The 22687-nt window shown below is 39.3% G+C and overlaps 1 protein-coding gene across 5 annotated transcripts in view; it reads right to left on the bottom strand.

Moving 5' to 3' along the window:
* The window catches only part of ANKRD55 (ankyrin repeat domain 55), a 49689-nt gene that overhangs the window by 7336 nt on the left and 19666 nt on the right, over window positions 1-22687 (bottom strand). For all 5 annotated transcript variants that reach the window (XM_048292650.1, XM_048292651.1, XM_048292652.1 and 2 more), the window contains 4 exons: window positions 20390-20518; window positions 7730-7914; window positions 5884-6051; window positions 3896-4560 (listed from right to left, as the gene is read on the bottom strand). In XM_048292650.1, the coding sequence (XP_048148607.1) occupies window positions 3896-4560; window positions 5884-6051; window positions 7730-7914; window positions 20390-20518 (1147 nt within the window). The remainder of the gene's footprint in view (window positions 1-3895; window positions 4561-5883; window positions 6052-7729; window positions 7915-20389; window positions 20519-22687) is intronic.

The following is a 22687-nucleotide window of genomic DNA, read 5'->3' as shown; positions in this document are numbered from 1 at the left end:
CAAGAGATAAGAAATGTTCACTTCATAATTGGAGATATCTGTCTGCAAAACAACAGTACAAAACATAATCCTATTTGCAAAGGATAATATGAATGCTTGGAAAAGAATCCTTGTTAAAAGTTATGGCATTAAGTGGAGGTATTCTTCTACTCTTCCTTTCTATCTGTTTCACATAACATCTCGAAAAACAGTTTTTCTCTCTTTAAGACATCATCATTGCTGTCCCCAAGAGCACATTTATGATTGCAGTTGTTTTTGATTGAAATGGAAAGGAAACAATTTCATTCTTATAAAATGCAAGACTGCATTTGGATTTTTTTACAGCTTGTTCTTTTTGATTTTCCTTTGCATTTAGGAAGGTAAACCACATAGTGGTGTGTTTTGTGTAGAAGTAGTTAATGTAATGATGAATGTCTCACTGTAAATTTGTTCTTCAGTTTGAGAAAGTGACAGCCACACCAGTCAGCTTTTCTCTGCTTTCCTAGCCAAGAAATTCTTCCTGTTGAACTACACCATACCGCTTATACCAACATAAACTTAATAATGGCCCATTTTTCATATTACCTATTCAAGCAAATAGAAGGTACTGGGCTGCTGTAATAAAATCTGTAATAAAGTATCATCTTACATCTGGAAGTTTAGTAATCCAAGAGGTGGGTGGGTGAAAGGCATCTCAGAGCTGCCTTATACTCAAGACAGATTCCATGTTACCCATATCACTTGGAGTTTCTCTACTTAAACCATTTTTCCCTGTAGAATGTAGTTGGCAGTACATTTTGCAAAAAGAGATGATTGCAAAGCTCCTAAGTACAAAATGCTTCAGATTGTTGATGCCAGCTCAGTACTGTGGCTGGCAAACACTCTTGAAATATTGACAGTTTTTAGTATAGACTGTCTTTGCCCTTCTCAGTGGAGGGCAGTCATTCTGAGAGAAACCAATGGCATAATAGTAAGGTAATTCTCATTGCTACACAGAGTAACCTCTCCCGTTTGTGTAAGTGCTAATGCTCAGCTAGTAAATTGACTCATCTTTCATTCCCAGGAGAATAGAAAACAGAACAAAAAACCTCCAAAGACTTTGGCACACACATGTGCCAGCTGCCTTTGTAGCAAGTGAGCACAAAAATTAGCTTTGACTTTGACTATAGACATGGTCATGCAAGACAATCAACACTGTGTGTCAACAGAGAAAATAATTTTAAAATTGAGTTCCCTTAGATTATTATACCTATAATCCCAGCCTAGATATTCAGTGATTAGGAGATTACATGTAGCCCCCCCGCATTTATGAATTTAGAAATTAAGTATTAACACTTCAGTGTCTTCGAAAATCAGATGTTTTTTCCCCTCAGCTAAGTCTGCTGCAGAAGGAAAGAAAAATCAATTTTAAAAAACCCCAAAACCCAAAATCAAACCAAATCAAAACAAACAAAAAAATCCAACAAAAGCCAACAAGAGACATTTTTCCTCAGAGAGAGGGCTGCCTGCACAGCATTGCTGGCTAGGCTGGAATGAGACTTACTTTTCTTCTGATCCCTGTAAGTCCTGCAGGCACAGTGCACTGGAGACCTGGAAGCCCTGGAGCTCATACAGTAAATGCAGTTCCAATTCACAGAAAGTCAGGTGGCTTTAATTACAGGGGCAGACAGATTTAACCACACACATAGGCATGAAGAGGGATAAGTAGATCTTTTTATCATGAAGAAATGTGAGACAATATCTGTGTTGTGCAATGTGTTCCTGTCAGATACTCTCTTCCTCCTTACAGGATTTTAATTCACATGTTTCAGAGGAAGGTCCTTTTTCCCAGCTATCATTTTATCATTTTTTCCCAGGAATCATTTTATTGTTGGAAAATTTTTTTAAAGGGAGCTGGTACAAAGAGAATGGGGCTTAAAGAAGACTCAGGCTTTTTATTTTCTGAGAGAGATAATAAACTGTCAGAAATAAGACTACTCATTTTTCCTTCGGGCATGCAAAATGGCTCCCATTATAACGACTAGATTTTTGTCATAGGATGTTCACAGAAATATTTTTCCTAGGAAAACCACCTATCCTTCTGTCCAGAGCAGACAAGGATTTAAACATTTTATTAGGAATGCAGTATACTACAATATTAAGAAATATCTATAATCACATTTTAAATAACTTCCACATCAAATGCATTAATAGTCTAGCAAATTCCAACAAGAAGCTTTTCCCAGAAATAGTTATCCTCCAGTTTGATTTATGCAGTTTGAGTTCAGTCCTGCTACTCCTGTCAAGTTTAATGATCTCAAATATCTTAACCTAGTTACTTCCACATCAAAGGTATTAATAGTCTAGCAAATTCCAACAAGAAACTTTTCCCAGAAATAGTTGTCCTCCAGTTTGGTTTATCCAGTTTGAATTCATTCCTGCTACTGCTGTCAAGTTCAGTGATCTCACATATCTTAACCTCACTGTACCCTATTACAGTGAGGTTGTAAAGTAGCCCTGGAGGTATTCTTGTGTTCCACATGTGAGCTGAACCTCACAGCATTGCAGAATTTAGTGTAGAAGGAGTTGTGCAGAAACAATCCTTGCTGGGCATGTGGAGTCTGGGGCTTGTATGGTTGAGTGAGCAGCTGAAGAGTGCATAATAAAAAAATAGTGACATCTACGGAACAGTTCTATTAAGCTTTCAGGAATGTGGCCTGATGTTCAGGAAGTGGAACTTTTTAAATAGTTTCTTTTTACACTGAAAAACTATTTCCAGCCCTTATTTGCACAATGTATGTAGAATGGCCTGTCATTCTGAAATTGCTGTCTCTGCTCTGCTTGTCAGACGTGTGCAAAGATTTGCTTTTTTATAGTTCCCTTCACTTAGATTTTAATACAGTTTGCACTAACATGCAGCTAACCGAGGGGTCTTAGGCTTTCTGTTCACTACTCTTTCCACTGAAGGGTAATGGCTCATGTCTTTTGGGCTTTTTACTCCTTTTAATGGTATACTGGTAAGTTTGGGGATTGCTTTTGCTTGCTTCATTTTCAGTTAGATATTGCAGTGGTTGGAAGGCATGCTAGATGTGTTTAATTTTGGCATGGGACTAATCCCAAAGGAGATGAATTTGGAGACACTGATATGTTAAAGTAAACTCCAGAGTGCAGGCCAGCCAGCCAGATTCATTTAAACATGGATGTGAGTCAAACAAAATACTAGATCCCAAATCCAGCCAAACTCTGGTATCAAGTTCACCTTAGAATTCTAATGCTCTGCTTCATTACTGTTGCATTACAATTTCCAGACCACAGAATAAGAGCATTTACCCCATCTCTGTAAATTTAGCAACCTGAATTCAGCTTTGGAGAAACCATAAGAACAGTATGTCAGACCAAAAAGCTGGCATTCAGGGTGGCATTCAGGTTGGGAAGGGGTGCCACTGCAGCCTGGGGTCAGAATACACCTACAAGGGTAAAGCGGCATGGCATGAAGCTGTCCAGCATGTCACTGGACCTGGCTGGATCCAGAAGCAGTTCTCAGCACAGTTACAGACTTGAGGGCAGGACTGTTTCTTGCACGTCTACTTCCAGGACTAGATGTGAACACAAAGCAGCAGGTGTGGTAGTGGGCGTTAATGTGCAATTCACAAAGCATATATACAACCAGGAGGCATTTATTGCTCAGGTACCTTGTATGCCAGCATTTTTGCTTACTCATCAGACCTACTTAAATCTCTTATTTCCCACACCTAAGCACCTTGCTTCAGCTTTCAAATGATGTCCCACCCACATTCTGTGATAGCTACATACAGGAGAAACTGAAAAAAATATTAAAAAATTAGAAATGTTATTGGTACCTACTTTTTTTCTGAATCAGCTTGCCACATCAGTAGGTATTATAGGATTTAGGATATAGAGAAGGAAAAAAAATTACCTGATGGAGAACTGGGAAGTGAGGGAAGGCAGGGAGGGCACAAAGGCACACGGTGAGATCTATCAGAGTTTAAGCCATTCATCAGTTTGTCTGAAGAAGTCCTAGTACAGACTTTGTAAGAAAGTCTTTGGTTAGAGTCTGTGTTCCAGGGATCATCCAGCAAAGACTGGCAGCTGCTTGTGTGGTCCAGCAAGTTGTGCTCACTCCTATTCTTTTGAGACTTGTGTGGAAAATGGTGGGTACTGGAGCTGGAGGAGAAACTTGACATTGTGCTCTGGGAAGCAGTTAGGAAAGAATTGCCTGCAGTGACTGGGGGGAGGCTCTGGGTGCTGATGGGCGGGAGTCCCTGACTTGCTGTTTGATTCTTTTCTGCTATGAGGTACTTAGTGTCTGTGCTCTTTCTTTTAAAGTCAGGGGTGGTCTTACACTCATCTGGAATGTCTTTGAAATTTTTTCTCATAATGCAATCAAAATGGGTGATGATATCATCTACTTCTGAGGTCTCTTCTCCAGGATATTGATCCCTGCTTCTCTCCTTCTGGCTGGGTTTCTGGTCATCTTTCTTCTTTTTGCAAGAGAAGATCTGGTTCAGCATACTGAATCTTTCTTCTTTCTTTACAAGTCTGCTGTTCTGGGAGGGCAACTGATGAACTGACTCAGATCTACTGGAAATACAAAACAAAATGTGAAAACAACTGTGTTACTCCATGAAAGAAGCAATATTCTGTCCAGATATATTTGCATATGTGGTTCAAGAAAATTAAGATCCCAAATTTGTAATTAACAAAGACTGAAAATACTACTGTCTTACTTCACTTTCTTATGGTGAATTGCCTTACAATCATCTCAATGTAACTTAGTACAGCTATCTGGCAAAAAACCCCCAAACTTTTCTGGCTTCAGGATCTACCAGCTGTAAAGATCTAATGACAATGAGAAGAGCATGCTGTGATCTTTTAAATCAAGAGGTCCTTGTATTATGTCATATTTGGAAAATGATATTTCCAACAGTACAGTCATTGCTAACACTGTAACAAAAGGCACTAATTCACCATTCCTACCATCCCTTTTCCCTTTCCTTTTTCCTCTTTGCCCTTTCCCTTTTTGCCCTTTCCCTGTCTTGCTTGTGCTAAAGAGCTCTGGCACAGTTTCAGATTGGTCAAGATAATTATCTACACTGGTATGGCTGTGGTTTTAAGATGAAATTTTGGCTAATCTCTGACCTCCTTTAATAGACAGAGTGCAGGAGGAGAGGTAATATTACCCATGTCTCACACTTGGAACATAGGACATAATACTAACTTCTGACTAGAAAGGAGGGGAAAGCACAAAGAAATGGGAAGATAAATGTAAGTGCATACTCAAAATCGAAGAATGGAAACTAATTGCATAACAGCTGCTGAAAAAGGAAAAATATGAAGAAAAGAAGACTGTAACCAGTAACTATTCTGTGATACTTTTTAACAAACAAGAACTCAGAATAAAAAAAGACATCAAGGTAGAGAACTAAGGAAGGCTAGGATAATACTACCAAACCCTTACACTGAGGATGAAAACTTGAGATTTATTTTATTGTCTGTCAAACCTGCTTTTGCGTTCAGTCTCTCTGTCTGTCTGATTACATGAGCACACAGATAGTGCACAGGGATTTCAAAGAAGTGGAAGATATGTGTATCTGAGGGCTGAAAGAGGGCTGAAATTATTCTGTTATACAAATTTTCTACATGAAGGTGACTGAGCAAGAGCTATAGTCCTATCTTCTTCAGAACCCTCTGCTGCTTGGTAGAGTAGTACTGCAACCTCAGTGAAGAGTCTTCAGTAGGTAACTGATTGTAATATTGCAACACTGGTGGGAAATGAACTGAGTATTGCATATGGATAAAGGGAACACCACCCAGGGCTCAAACCCTTCAGTAGCATTCAAAAAGCAATAAATTTGTTTTCTAGTCAGTGGCAACATGTGAGCAAGATGTGAACTTTACCTTTACCTGCTCTCCTGAGACAGCAGCTTGATGCATGCTGTGTGCCCACAGTATATTGCGTACGTCAGAGGAGTGTTTTCATTGATGTCTCGAGGGCTGCTGTCTATCCCCAGTTCTAGCAGTGTCTGCACACAGTCAGCTTTCCCTGCCGCTGCAGCCCAGTGCAAAGGAGTCCTACAGAAAAGGAGAAGTATCATTAAAATAGATGAATAGATTTACAATTGAAACTATTAATGACATAGTGACGTGTGCACAGGTTATGCTACTTGTACAGATTCAAAACATACATTTTAAGAAGTTCTCCTGCAACTTTTTCCACACTGTTGTAGGTGCATCTATTTAGCTGCAGGTAAAGTAGATATGGGGCTGCAGAATGCCTATACATACTATATAATAGCATCTTTTCCACAGCTGGAACTGTAGACTAGGAGAAGTGGCTGAAGTTTTCAGAGCAGACTTTGAAAAAAGCCTTTATGGGGTCTACTGGATAGAGAAAAACTCTTCTCATCTTTACACCAACCACAATTAGCAACGGTTGGCACGGGACTCTCCATGAAGGTAATAAGAGAAGCTCCTCCTAGATGAATGAGAAAGACTGAACACATCTACCAGACTGCCACTGCCACTTTGCCAGTTTCTGAGTTCTATGATAGGCACAGAACAGAGCACATATAATTGTTTTGAATCTCTGTGGGAAAATCAAACTGATTTTGTGCTTGGCAGAAAATTTGCATCTTGTATTTGAAAACTTTTGTCCAGTTTCCAAATTGTATTTTGCTCTTGTTGAAAAACCTGAAAGCAGAGACAACACCACAAGAAAAGTGTTTCAAGAATAAAAAAATGACATGGACATTTTCTTTCTATTTCTTTTCAGCCCCAGTGATTTCAGATGGGTACAGTCAGAAACACAGTAGAATGAAAATCTTAGATATGTGTTTGTAGTGAACAGCTTATCTTTTCCTTCTCCAAGTATAATACATTCTGTGGAAATACCTGGGCACATGGAATAGGTGGCCATGTCTTAATGAACGTTGAAGTTCATTCAGGTAACTTCCTCCCTTTGCTCTTCTTTCCATAGAAACACAGCCTTCTCAACTACATTTTAGTGATGTTTAGGAACTGCTCCAGAACCCTGTTCATTTTATTTCTGTTCCATTTTATTGCACTTTTCCATGAAGAATGATATTATTTTAAGTACCTGAAGGCCTAAGCCAAGAAAACCTTGGCTTTTGCTTCACTGAGAAGAATAATCAATGTGAACAGCCAGCTGGTTCTGTTTGCATTAAATAAAATTATGAGGAAAGTTCCAAGGGAGGTGGGTGTGGGGTGAAAAAGAGGAAAGATGACTCTTCTCTACTTATGAAATAGAGATTTAATCACAGAAGGAATCATATGCCTTTTCAGAATGGAAGGTGAGGGTCCTCTGGTCCTATAGGAGTATGGTATTTTCATCTTAAATACAAGAGAACACTACCATTTCTTTAATAAAAGTAACAGCAGGATCCTGGCTTCGAGTTGCAGGATCCTGTTCTATTGTTTTGAAAAGAATGTTCACTTTTGATTGAAAGAAACTAAAGTGAGTGGTGGCAAAGTCCTTTCACAAATAATCTTTTTTTTCTCCTACAGATAGAAAGCTAAATGTCATTCCTAGATTCTAGTCAGTTATGATATTAAGTAGCATACATGTGAGCTGGACTGGTTTGCAGTGTTTCTGAGCAAGTACTGCTCTCTGTGGAGTGCAGGGTATTAAGCAGGCCATGGCCTGTGAAACAGGAAACATGATTATTTAGTAAACAGAGCTGGTCTCAGGTTATTAGAAAGGAAGCAGAAATTTCAGAGTTTCCATGGTTACCTGTCATCCACATCAAGGGGCTGCAGGTTGCACTTTGGGACTTTAGCCAGCTCACTGATGATATCACTGTAGCCAGCAGCAGCAGCAATGTGCATACATGTTTTGCCATTCTCATCATCATAATTTATTATTGATGGTCCCTGCCAGTGGTCCAGAATGATGGAACATAGAATCCTGTTGCCGCTCTGGAAGGAAGTTCAGAGAAGGAAAGTGTTTTACAATGGAGCTCACACCAGGCTGCATCTTCTCTGCTATAGAATGCTAAATACAGTAATGGTGTTCTTTTGTATGTATGCCAAAATCTCCAGGTATGAAAGCCAAAAGCTTCCCATCTCCAGCTGGGAACTGTGCATACTTTATGAAATTTTCTAAAACACTCTGAACACTGGAAAAATAATAAATAATGTAGCACTGCAAATATCTCCAGAAGTTGCAGAGTGTAAATTACTCGATAGAAATTACTTGTGCTTTTTGCTGTTTTGCTAAGCCAGAGTCCAGAAACACAAACTTATATTTTCCCATACAAATTTAGGGCTGAAAAGAACCTCAGAGAACCAACCCATATCTGTAAGTTTGTCTCAGTACACCTAGAAAAGCAATGTCAAATATTTGCTCAAGTGCTTCTTGAAAACTTTCTTAGCTAGTTTGCTCCAGTGTCTGGTATCTTAATAGAAAGTCAACATTGTTCTCTAACCTGCAAATGAAATTGAACATTTTATATACTACTTTAGTAGAAACTGAGCAGAAGAATTCATTACTTTTTTATAGCAACAGAAACACAAGGTTGAAAAAGTCTTTCTGTATTATCAAATTCAATCCCTGCAATCACTTGCAGCTATGTTACATCATCCCTCTCATAAACTCACTTTGTCCATTAAAAGCAATTAGGGTTTTTTTGCCCCTGTTACTCTCAAAGGAACACAGTTCAAGAACTCCTTTGTTTTAATGATTTGTATCTGATTCCTATTCATACTCAGTGCTGATTATATCCTTCTGTTTCTGTTCCAGCATTATTATTTAGATTAAATACTTCTTTCCTCTTACTGGTACTTGTTCTTCAGATGTATTTTTAGGCAATCATCACATCTCTTTTGAATTGTTCTCTTACTGCTCTAACCAATCATGGTCTTTTAAGTTTTTCTTGTAAAATATGCTTTCTGTTTCTCTCATTAACCTAGTAGCCCTTTTCCTTTTAGTTGTGTTTCCTTGAAGAAGGGTGATTAAAATTGTACGAGTCATACAAAGATGTTTTTGCCAGATCTTGTACAGTGACACTGCTCTTATTTGTGTCAGAAATACCTCTTTTGGTATGTCATAGAACAGCATTTGCCTCAGTCACAGCTGTGTCCCATCAGAAGATCCTAGTAATTTTGGAATGACCCTTTACACCTCAGTACTTCTCTTCCTTAGTTGTTTCCAAGCATAGAGTTTCTAGTTTTGGGGAGAACCTTCTGTTACTAGCACCCAAGAGCATGACTTAAACATCTTATCCTATTCAACTTTTTCCTATTTGTATTACACAATATTTAAAGGTGATCCATATCCCTGTATGATATACCCATTCTTTCCTGTCAATGTCTTTCAGTTTTTATTATTGGTAGACTTTATCAGAAAGCTCCTGTATTATGTGCCAAGTTATTACGAAAATATTAAAGAAGAGTAATTTCAAGTCTTATCCCTGAAAGTAATTTCCTTCCAGCCTCTAATCAACATTTAATCATACTCTTGTCTTTTGGATTTTAAGACACAATTTCTTTTGCTTCTCTGTACTTTTGTATCTTATTTTGTAAGATAGCTATTTATTCTAAATATATCTTTTAAAGATGGGTAGACATCCATTATCTCAAGCCTCTTCTATACACTTTACTCTCTGCTCTTGGGATGCAGCTTCCTGCTATAATTTGCACCATTGTGAGGATACATTCCAGGTCCCTGGAACATTGTGATCTCACAGCTACTCAGTCCAGCTGAGAATTTCCTTAATTTATCAAAATATGTCCCCCTGAAATCAGGAATTTTGTTTTGCATGTTCTTTGTTTACTCACTTGTTTAATTTAGAGTGTAATCTTGATTGTGTCATCCAAGCTTATTTGCTGTGACCAGGCATTTTATAACATCCTAGTTAACCATGTTCAAATTGTTATTAATTTATAGTTGTCTGAATATCTAATGAAAAGAAGAGTGTTGATCTTCACATTCAGGAATACTGAGGTCCTATGAATTGTTGTTGTTTTTATTGTCCAGTCCCTATGCCAAATACCAACATCCTCCATACTAGTATAATTCCCAGTTACATATTTTCATCATTAGTATCAGTGAAATCTCTGGTCACATTCAGGGCTAGCTAAACTTAGAAGTCTACTACATACTTCTAGTACTACCACAAAAATACCTATCTGTTACCATCCTTCTCTAAGTCACTTTTGATATAAAAAATAGTTAACATTAGCACCTTACTACTTCTGTATTCATGTTCTACTGACTCTACTTTTCCTCCAATTTTACACTGTCTTGCTAAATCGAAATTTCACACCCTGCAGCTAACAGTTTCAGTCCCTCAATGTTCTTGCACAACTCTTACCACTCACATAAGGAATTTCCCACTGTTCTTACTGGCATTTTATACTTTTATAGACTGTTCTGTCTCCCACCAACCTTCTGTTTTCTAGACTAAACAAACCATTTCAACCTCCCTGTGCAGGTCAAGTTTTCCAACCTACTTATCATACTTGGTGCTTGCTTTTGGCCTGTTTCCAGTTTTTTTACAGCTTTTTTCAACCATGGCACTCCAAACAACATAATTAGCCAGCAGAGGCTTCTCTCCTGACATTGAAAATTACTTCCTGTAGCCCATATATACCATACTTCTGTTAATATGTCCCAGAATTATGTTTGTTGGATTTATATCAGCACCATAACATTAACTCCTATTCACTTTTGTAATCTGCTAGTTTATTACTCTTAATTTTGCACAAAACCATTTAGTTTTTCATTATTCTGTATACAGTGTTATTTTATTAATTTCATTTATTTCCTACAATTTATCAAAATAATTCTGAAATTCATCTTCACCCATTAAATACTTGGCGTCCCTGTAATTTGGTTCTAACTGCGGGTTATGTATTTTGACACCTCATTATGCAACAAATAAAAACATTCTTATGATACATCCCTGGTTGGACTGTCTATGAGATATTCACCTCCGAAGATTAATTGAACTGTCTTGAATGTGGCTGATAGAGAATATATGATGTGTGGTAGAAGTCCCCGGTTGATTTTGATGGCATCACTCCTTACTCTGCCCCTCTGGGATATCTTGGACTGAATTCTGGGTCTATTACAGCAGGTTGTGCTTATAAAAATTGTGCTATTGATGTCATTCAATGTGATTAAACTTGCATGTACTGCTCAAACCAGAAAGGAACAAAGAATTAGACTTTTAATGATCACTGTATTTGCCACTTGCTCAGCAAGGCTTCTATGCCATGTGATGAACTTTATCTTGTTGTCACTTTTCCAGCTTTTTTTGTGGTTTACTACATGGGATTAAACTGATTAATTGACATTCAAACATGCTATACCTAAGAGCTTCTCATCTGAGGAAGCAATAATTGCTTTGAAGATGGCTATGAAAATTCTGCCTTGTTTTAACATTTCAATCAAATTGTTACTTCCATTTTCTAAGTAACTGAAGAATATTTCCTCATATTTGAACCTTCTGCTGAACGAGATTTCTGGGCAACTGCTCAGTGGTTTTCCAGTTCTCTCTTCTTAGGAATGCCTTCTTATCTTTATATTCATCTTGGCTCTTCTAAATTGCACTCAAAATTCTCCTAAAATGCTTACTTCCCCTTATTCTTAGATTGACAGCTTTGGGCTGTGGTCACCAAAAATGTAGTGTTCCTGTGGTAAATTTACCACAGTACTATTGTTAGACCAGGATGTTCTCTGGTAAATTTACCATAGGAAAATCATGTGTTTTTGTAACCTTACTGTATGCATCACTAAATTTCAGCTTCCCTTTTTGTATTCAAATTCTTTTCAGCAGAGATTCAAACATTCTCAGAGATTATCAGTCATTTTTACTATGTCTTTCTAAACAGTTTTGCAGGGCCCCCCCCCCGTTTTTGTTACACTTTTGTGTCATCTCACACTTTCATCTGCTTCCACCCATTATTGATTCTCTTCAGTGCAATTTTCTTCCTTAGATCACTCATCTCAATTAAACTTACTTTATGAAGAAGAAATGTCCTAAAGCCTGGATCCATGAGCCCCTGTAAGAAAATCTGTCTTAATGCTTTATGCAAATTTTTGTCTGAAATTTGTGTCATCTCCAGACAGTGGCAAACAGCCAATTCACTAACAGGGTATCTAGCTCTCACACTTGATTACAACTCTGGTTTCTATAGGTTGGTTAATAAAAGTCAGACTTCTGAGAGTTGCATCTCTCCGTGCTTTTCAAAGAAAAAGCCAGTTATTCAGGAAGTATCTACTGAATCAAGTACCATGAGGAGAATCCTGAACCTCTGTGACACTTTTCTGGTTTCGACAGTTCTTTCAGCTATATCTTCTCAATTTATCTCATCGTTACTACAGCTGTGGTTCTTATACTTCAGACCTCTCTATATCCAACTGATAAGTAGAACAATAACTTTACTTGGAAAGTTTCTTGTCACTTACATTATATTCTACCATAACATTGCATTTTATTCTGCCAGGTCTTCAATCATAAATATTGAGAAGTTTTATTTTGTTCATTGCATTGTTTAGAGGGTTAACTTTTTTCCCTCTTCAGAATACTCTAGTAAACTAGATAAGGTGGTGCCAAAGAGGAGTCATATGAAAGGAGTTTTCTAAGCCTGCTACCAGTAATGGAGAGGTGGGAAGAGGAGAGGAACAAGCTGTGGACCACTTAAATGTTCTCACAAAACCCGAATAAAATAATTTTCTTCCAAGTAAATACCTCTGGATGTGGTTAGGTTTTATTTGTTCTCCTATATTTCCGGTCTGTTTGCATTAGCATGCTGTTTAAAGCCTTCCTATATCTGTAGCCAGCTTTGCTGGATGGAAATTCTCCACCAGAAGCTCTTGATGTTCTTATCATTAGCATTGCACTTTAGTCTGCCTGTGTTTCCTCCTCTCTTACTTCTCTCATCTTTCAGTTCCATAAATATGAACCTAAAGCTTTGACCTTTTCTTTGATGTCTTCTGTTCCACCCCTGAGTGGCTTGAGATTTTAAGCATTATTTCACTCCTTTCTGCAGGAACAAACAAATACTATTACCATTGCACTACTCTGGGAGATAACTCACTTTTATAAAAAAGCAAAATAAATTGTATTTACATAAGGACTTCCAGCTTCCTCTTGCAAACCATCTATGTGCATCATTGGGTGCTGTTTGAGTTTTATGTTAGAAAATCCAATCCCTTTTGTCTTTCCTCTTATCCTTCACAAACAGACACACATAGAATAATCTGAAATCAACTGTAACACCAGCAGGACCACTGGAAAATAAACCAGACAAACGAAACATAATCTTTTTCTCCTTTGCTGAAATAAACATGAACCATTTAAAGTATTTTTTTGAGCAACCCAAAGCAAAATTTGAACAAATAAATTGTCTGTGGACTTTTTCCTTTATAACTCTAGTTGAAGCTATTATGTTGGCAAATACATCTTTCCCTTCAAAGTCATTTTTAACCTTTTTCTTTATTCTGAAATTCAGTATTTACCAAAAGCAGAAGCCATTCCATATCCTTTAACACATGGATCTCTGGACTGGATCTTGAAAAGCTCTGATCTTTAACTCAAGGCTATTGTGGCAGAAACTGTGTTTAGTTACAGCTATACAGACAAAACTTGGCTATTCTTCCAACACAACTTTTTTCCTTATGTGATGAATTTCACTGAAGTGCCATTTTCCTCATATTCACATGCAGAGCACTGTAGGACTATATCACATCATTACTTTTACTGTAATACAATTTAGAATTTCATCCTAGAATCAGAGCAAGACAAACGTTGCATCGGCCGTGAGGATAAGTCAGGTTGGAATCAGATATTAAGGCAGTATCAGAATAACATATGCCTATCTTGTTGTAGGTGCAGTGTCTGCTGTTTTAAGGATGGAGAATGCCAAACTCAAAAGCAGAGACATAATGTGGCTTCTAGTCTGCAGCAAACAGTGCAGTGAGAAATGTCCTTAAATTGGCAGTTTGGGTTGCTGAAGAGTTTTGCACACATTGGAGCTTTATGCCATGTATGGTGCTGGTGACGTCCAGCACCTCCCCCTCTGCACCCAAGACTAGGGATAGCTAAGGAATGGAAACACACTCAGTCTACCTTGACTGCTGTCATTTCCTGGCTGCTAGATGGCTGAAATTGGCAGTGGAGAAGTGAGCAAAAATTCAGAGCACCCTGTGGTTTCTTTACACTAGAGAGTACATGGAAAAGTGGTCTCTGTGATGAGGAAAGAAACAATTCATAATACCAGCTTCATCTTTCCTCCTGCCAAGGAAGCTGTGCCAGAGATCCCCTGAATGCAGCCCAGGCTCTTCACAGGGTGTGTTTCTGATGGCAAACCAATACAAATGAGTAACAACTCCACTGACACCACTGTAGTTATGTTGGTGAGACTCAGCTCAGAGCGAAGCTCATTTGTCTTCACCTGACCTGAGTGCTGCAGCTTTACACACCCACAGAGACACCATCTCTGCAGAGTCAGAGTGAACCAGCTTGGCTTGACTTTGTGGTACTCTTGGAAAGAGAACGTGTTGTTGTACGGGAAACTTTGTCCTGTGGTCCTCAGAGCATTTCTGTCTCTGCTACAGCTAGGGGACGTGATGTTTTTAAAATATTTATCCTTTTAGCAGCCTTAACGTGTGTTGGAAAAAGGTACCAAATGACAAAGGCAGTCATGGAGGCATGACTCTGGCTATAATATGTCCCTGCCTCTCTTACCCACTCTTTGCTCAAACAAAACATTGCATGAAACACTGGCCAAGTCTCTCTGAGAATTTATTTTCACTTGGAGTCTAAGTGCATATGATTTACTGTGTAAATGACTATGACTATGACTAAAATCACTTGGCAACTTTCCCCTGCTATTGCTTTATTGTAAGGACTGATTTCTCCAAATAAGCTGTTTACATACTTGGGAAAAGAAGTAATTTTTATAATCTGAAGTAGAATAAGGATTTATTCTATCAGAGAAATGGAAACATTTGTCTTCAAGTGCCTTTTGTCAGGCATAGGAGATCACTCATGCCTAGATATGCAAGAAGTGTGTTGCATGTACATTACTCATATTCTGGCATCCTCTGTGGAGTTACACATAGACTGTGTGCTGGGAAGAGGTCTGGCAATTATCCTGTGCAGTTATCCTACAGTCTTTGCCCAAGACAAATTCCTGCTAAGCTCAGTGGGAGTTCTGCAATTGATTACCTCAGAAATTTGATTGGCATGAAAAATTACATCATCTTTGGCATGTTCATACTTGAAGGTCTTTTTAACAGTCTATTATTTCAGTAAAGGCGGTTTTTCTCATGATCTGGTTGAACTGGTGAGATTTTGTACTCAAAATATACTTTATACAATACTGCAAGTTTGCAGATGTTACAAAACTGGGAGGAGCTGTTGACTCCCTCCCAGGTACAAGTTAGAGAGATGGGCATTCACCAACCATATGAAGGTCAGTCAACAAGGGAAAGTTCAGAATTCTGCACCTGGGATGGGACAACCCTGGATGTATGGACAGACTGGGGAGTGAGAGGCTGGAGAGCAGTGCCATGGAAAGGGCCCTGGGGGTCCTGCTCAGTGGCAAGTTGAACAGGAGGCAGCAGTGCCCTGGCAGCCAGGAGGGCCAAGCGTGTCCTGGGGGGCATCAGGCACAGCATCGCCAGCCGGGCAAGGGAGGGGATTGTCCCCTCTGCTCTGCACTGGGGCGGCCTCACCTCCAGTGCTGGGGCAGCTTTGGGTGCTGCAGTATAATAAAGTTATTAAACTGTTAGAGAGCATCCAAAGGAGGGCAACAAAGATGGTGAAGAGCCTTGAGGTGAAGTTGTATGAGGAGCAACTGAGGTCACCTGTTCTGTTCAGCCTGGAGGAGACTGAGGGGAGTCCTCATTGCAGTCTGCAACTTTCTCGTGAGGGGAAGTGGAGGAGCAGGCACCGATCTCTGATCTGTGGTGACCAGTGACATGACCCAAGGGAATGGCCTGAAGTTGTGTCAGGAGAGATTTGGGTTGGATATTAGGAAAAGGTTCTTCACCCAGAGGGTGGTTGGGCACAGGGACAGGCTCCCCAGGGCAGTGGTCACAGCACCAAGCCTGACAGAGTTCAAGAAGTATTTGGACAATGCTCTTGGGCACATGGTGTGACTCTTGGGGTGTCCTGTGCAGGACCAGGAGTTGGATTCAATGATCCTTGTGTGTCCCTTCCAACTCAGTTTATTCCATGATTCTGTGATAACTAAAAGTGAAGTGATAGGTTGCAGTTATATAAAAAACTAAGTAGCACTCAGTAACATCCTTCAGCACTGGAACTTGGTTGTCTGTACCATGTAATTATTAAAATCCTCCCTTGGCCTGGGTCAATTAATACTTTCCCTAGCAGTTCCTGGAGCTCGCATGGGTCCAGATCATTCCCAGTAGGTGGTCTGTGTGTGGCCATCCTGTTTTGGAGAATAAGAGAGTTTAGCACTAGGGACACAGGTTGTCCCATGATAGTTCACCTCAGCGCCAGAGCCAAGACTCAAGCACATTTAATTCACTGTTGCAGACAGTGTCACAAATATTTAGGGCACTTTATGGAAAAATCCTCTTTGGTATTAAAGCAAGTTTATTTCTTCCTCAAAACTATTTGCAAATTCTCTTCCGTCTTGTTTTGCAACCTGACAGCTCACTCTGTAGATCCCTGCTGCTATGCAATGTTCCAGCCTCCATAAGCAAGAGCTGTACCATTGCTGGAATGACAATATTTACACAAGAAAGAGATTTTTAAAGTGTATACTTAAAAAATGAAAATTGAATATCTTTCTGATTTGTTTGTTAACAGTCAAAATCATCTTTAAAGCTAGTGACATAAAAAAGGAAATCACTGCTCTTCCTTTCAAGCCATCTCTAGAAAACTGCATGTAATAGGGAGAAAAGAAATACAATTTTGCAGGGAAAGAAATCTGACTGAAACCAACTAGACTGTGAACCATTCCTGGCAAATGCACCTTTTCTGGCCAGTCCAACAACAGACATACCTGCAGTAGAGAAACACTCACTGGGTTTTAAGATGTCTTTGGAAGTCTCTCTGAATTCTTCCACCATATGGAGCCCACATGAAACAATGGGGTGCAGGGCAGAGAGGAGGACAGCAGTGATCCCTTGGGAGAGATTCTGAGCCACCACTGCCTTCCCTGGACCCTTCCTCTGCTCTGGCCGGATAACCAGCTCTGTCCTTGAGATCTCCTACAGCAATGGAGACATTCCTTCCCACAGATCCTGACATTTAAGTGTGCTTTCACCTTCCAAGTAATTACAGAGAGACTGCAATGCTTGGCCAAACACGAATTAATAATTACTTAAGTATTTCTTTTACAGTGTGTTTTATATATACAAGTATTACACTCTTCTCAGGAAACGGGAATGAAACAACTGCATTGTTGTTATGGAACAAATACGCTGGCTTCTATTTTTTTAAAACTTTGCACTCCAAGTCAGCCTATTAAAAAATCATAAGCACAGGTCCCCATGGCAGAATATTATTTTTAATAGCTTCTTTCTAGTTGCTTTCTTTTTATTCCTACAGGCTTGTACCTCTTCACTTTAAAAAAAAAACCAAACTGTTTTTTGTTTGTCCTTTTTGTTTATTTTTTCACATAATAGTATGTCTTTGGGAGCCAGAGTCTTTGAGAAAGAGACAAAGAAAATTCTGGTAAAAATGATGACAACTGGCAAGGCAACATAACAAGATTCCAAATCTTCCCAAGCTGCTTCCAAGGTACTACTAATACTTTTATAGTCTAGTACTGTGCAGTAGGATAGTGCATGCTGTGTGGTATATACTATATTTTACTAGGATTTCAATAATACCATTATCTAGAGTTGTTAGAATGACTTTACCCTTTGTCCCAGTATCAGTTAACAGGTTTTTATTTCAAAGGTGTGTTTCCTTTTCACTACAGTAATTAATGCTGGCTGCAGTGAAATGAGAGAAATACCTCCTGAGACACTCCTAGTAGGCCTGTCTGCACCAGCGCTTAGAAATATTGCATGTGTGAAAAATGTGGTATGAGGTAGTCTCACGCCAAACAGTAATTATCAGTGTTTTTGACACTGATACCTTTGCACTTAAGATGTGAACTTGAATGGCAGGAGGTTTGAGCTTTTCAAAAGAGGCAGACCTTGGTGTGGGCAAGGTCTGCCGGGTACATGGATGGGACTGATCATCCCACGATGCCTGATGGAAGACAAAGCCAGAAACATGCAGTCTTTGACAGAGCCAGCATGGAACAATGATTTCATATCAAATATGCCCCATGCCCAAGAATTTGGTTTTGAAGGGTGGGCAATGGTTTTCTTATGGTCCTACTCTGTGTTTCAGCCCAGTGTGCACAAACTGCCTCCTTCCTGCAACCTCTGAAACAAGTTTCTGTGCAGTGTCTGCTCTTCCCCGTACCGCATTAAAAAAAAAAAAAAAGAAACACAGGGCTCTATTCAGCCAAAAATAACCCCTGCAGCTGTACTGTCTGAGCTCTGTGAGTCTCTTGTTCTCTAAAGATATTTATACAATTCTTAAAGGAAAAATATTCCCTTTCCAGCAATCATGGAGGAGGCTATTAGACGTAATGATGATCCCATACAGCAGAGCTGTTGTTCTGTTCTCTGTCACAGCAGAAAAAGTTGTGCCTGTCCACAGTAGCCAAATCTCCTGAGCCTAAAAGGGCAGCAGAGAGCACTGTGTGAAAGTGTTTTTTTTCTTGGCCAAGAGTTTTCTTCTTGAGTAAGAGAAATGTGAACAGATCTATTTCATGCTCTGGTATTTCAACTGCCCCTTCTGGACCTAGAGTGTGGAGAAGCATGTGGATGGAAGAAGCAATTTATAAGGTTTAATGGCAGAAATCTCACAAGAAGGGAAAAAGGGGTGGGTGTGGGTGTGTGTCATTCTGCACACTTCCTCTTCATTTCCAGGAGCAGCTTAAAGGAAAAGAGGGTATTTGTGACTTGTCCCCCACCTGAGGCCAAGTGAGTTTTGCAGTTTCCATCTCCCCATTTCTCAAGAGTTATTCTGCACACTTGTGAGAGAAGGGTGGAGGTCCGAGTTAACAGTGGAATTAAACAATGAAACGTACAAAATACAGAATCAGGGAAAGCTTAAGGAAGGAGGGGAACTCTGAATGTTATAAAGAGGATTCACTTTTGTCTTTCTGTTTGTCAGACAGTTTGTCCCTAGAGCTATGATACAGACCACTGGCTATCATGCAGGAGTTTGCATGAGTTTCAGAGATTTCCCACTGGAAGCAGCCAGAACTGGAATAAACCTGGTAAAAATGCAAAACAGATAGCAGAGTAGATACCTTTAGTCTCCAAAGGCAAATAACAAGTCCAATTTAAGAATGATGAGGATTAAAGAAGAACAAAACTTTTGAAATAATACCAGTTGCAGAGATCAAAATATACCTCTACTTCAGAAAAAAAAAAATAAGGCCTATTATATTAACCATCTTTGTGAGGCTGTGGTTGAAGGAAACAGATTATTTGCTCAGATGTCCTTACCCCCCCCATAACAAATATAGTATATGGCAGTTCAGAGATTTTAAATTTCTTTGTTGACGCCTCTTTTAAGAAGAGCAAACTTAGACCAAAAGATAAGGATGCAAATATTTGGTCATTGTACGAAAATGTTGCTGGATTTCTGTGTGAGTTCTATTTTGGCTTATCTGTTGTGCACGTGATTTGAACATCAATACTGGAAGCTGCTATGGCAAGTGAGCAAGTTAAAACATACAATTTCATCTGGGCAGTTTTCTGCAGTAAACTAGGAAAGCCAGTAAATTATGCTGTGCTTTAGATCACTTACTAACAATTACATAATACAGTTTTTAATGTCACATTAAACCTATATGGTTTGTTTCTCGAATGATGTTCTCAGTGTTTGACCATGTTTTTTTGCGTATGAGATAGGAACGTACAGCTCAACAGAAAATGTGTTTGCTCCATGTCTTCCCCAGTCTCCAGAGAAGTAGGGTCTCAACCCTTCAGCTAATTATTTCACAGCTGTATCTCTTTAAATGTGTTTTAACTTGTGTTTACATTATTTTATTCCCAAAGGCCTTTGGCAAGACTATTTAAGCTGCTGGTTTCTGAAACCCTGATTTAGTGAAAAAAAATTAGGCGTGAGTTCAATATGAAGCATACACATAGTCCCACTGAGCTGAATGAAAACTTTAGGGCAACAGGGCAAAGCCGATATTGAGTATGCTTTGGTCTCCGAAGAAGATGCTAGATCCTTGATCCATACCCACTGGCAAAATGCTGGGGCTTAATGGGCATTCTTAGCATCCAATTTCCTTGTTCCACATCCCCAGCTATATCCTTAGGAGTATTTAGGACACCACAATAGCCAAGTCAGCTCAATAAACATCCCAGTGGGACCATGGTGTGGCTCACCTGTACTGCCCAGTGCAGAGCTGTTTTGAAGTCCTTGTCCACCAGAGTTGGGTCTGCTCCCTTGTGCAGCAGAGTCTGTGTGTGCTGGGGTCTGTTGTGGAATGCAGCCCAGTGGAGTGAAGTCATGCCCTGTAAGCCACAAACCCAGAGGGCAAATTATTGTCACTCACAGGAGCACCCTTCAAGTCTTTAAGGGCTAGGCAGCCCTTAAGCCATCCAGGGTGGACAAACTCTTCCCTCGTCACCTTGATTTGAAATAGTAGCAGCTTCTGAATTAGTGGAGTCATCAGGGGGAACCAATCAATTAGCTTTTTGGAATTATTATAGAAAATGGATACAAACACAAATGCTACCTCCATACATGCCTATAGCCTGTTATAAAAAACCTGTGGTGAGGGCAACGATGGCTGGGAGACAGTTCCTCACTGCTCAGCTTGGATCCTGTGAGAAAAGCCTGGTTTAGACTGGTGCTTCAGCATTACACAGAGTGATGTTTATGTTTTATCTTATCTTTGATCCAAAATAAATATCATAAGCTAGTATTGCAGCTGGCACTAGTCAGCAAGCTAAAGAACTGACAGAGTGATGTCCACAAAAAAGTCACAATATAAACATTTTATATTTACTCTTCAGGGAGAAAACAAAGCAAATGGTAAGGTATTCACCTGCATTTTCATTCCATCTTAACTGCATCCAATCAGTCTTAGATCAGAGAATTCTTGGCCTATATTTGCACCTTCAGCATTGTTACACACACCTATCTTTTACTCTGTATCCATAAGGATTAAGATTCTCTGTATAAATTTAGTCATTTATTGTGCTTCTAAAAAATTGCTGGTGTTTTTCAGGTGTGGTAACATTTCACTTTGGGCAGGTGTTGTTTTCTCTCTTACCAGAAAAATGCATTTCAAGGATCTTGTCTGATTTCCAAAAGGATAAGAAGCATTAAAAAAAAAAGGTTGAGTGGAAAAGCAATTAAAACTTGAAGTAGAGCACCATAAAGCTGACTGGTAACAACCCAGGCAAAGTATGAGCTGTATTGATGCAGACAGCTTATCAGTGCATTAAAGTGGAAGTTATTTGCAGTGATTTTCTGACTAAAAGCTTGAATGCCTTTACATTCATTTCTCTCAATCATCACGTATCTTGTAAGACTTTTAAGTTCCCATGTGGCTTAAGTATGGGTGATAACACAACAGAGCAGTTGAATGAGAGCAGTTTTGGTTTTACTTAGCGTTTGCAAAGCTTAATCATGGGGGTTTCAGTTTTGTGAAACCAAAATTGAGGGTAAACTCCTGCACCAATGAAATTAATGGGAGCTCTGACATTGATGTCAGTAGACATGGGTGACTTAGTACTGTTGATGGACACACATTATCTGTGAGTGCCATTATCTACAAGGCTTCAGTGATTTCCAGCTGGGAAATGAGTACTTGTCACTAGTCCTGGAGAGCAGAAAAATCCCTGAAGAAGGAGAAACTACGGTTTCTTTCTGTCATCCTTTCTCAGTCTGTTGGTATGGCCAAAGAAAAAATCCTTGAAAAATCAACTTTCTCTCTGTTTCTACTGCGGTAGCCAGCAGAATGAGCTATAACACAGAATGTAAAACTGCTGATAGTTTTCAAAGATCTCTATAGTACAGTGATAAAACTCAGCGAGGTCAGTAGCAGGTGCTTAGTGTAAAAATACAAGAAACAAGGCTTGACAATATACTGCCACCTAATATTTGGTAATTAGACTAAAGAATTCCTATGACAATCAGCGCTTCAGAGGGTAATGATGCATTTTCTGAAAAAGTATTTATTTTCATTTTCTTTGAAACTATTGCCTGATAATTTTTATAGATGTCCCCATATTTTCATATGCAAGAATCCCAGATCAGTTAATAATAATTCTCTTTTCATTTCCATGCAATTTATGATACCATGGGTTTATATCATCCCTCTGTAGTAGTTACCAAGCTGAAAGTCCTATTATAGTTAGTTAGTTTTAGTTAGCTTGCCCATGTAAGGAAGTTGCTCTAAAACTATTATCATCTTTGTAGTCCTTTTCTTGTATATCTTTTTTCAGTTTACTCTTGTAGCCATGTGGCTGCACCAAGGATTCAGAGAGAGCTTCCTGTTTTCTTCTCCATTTCCTGTCTGATAATTGGTACATTCCACATGTCCTTTCGGAGCGCCCAATTGAGCAAAGAGCATTGAGCTGTTTGTAGCAGCAGCTCACGTTTGTAGGCTTTCTGCAGCAGGCAATGACTGCCTAGCCCACAGCATTTGTGCGTAGTGCTACCACCCTGGAGTG

This window comes from Corvus hawaiiensis, chromosome Z, assembly GCF_020740725.1.
Source record: "Corvus hawaiiensis isolate bCorHaw1 chromosome Z, bCorHaw1.pri.cur, whole genome shotgun sequence".
Classification (NCBI taxonomy): Eukaryota; Metazoa; Chordata; class Aves; order Passeriformes; family Corvidae; genus Corvus; species Corvus hawaiiensis.
This window is presented reverse-complemented; position numbering and strand designations above follow the sequence as displayed.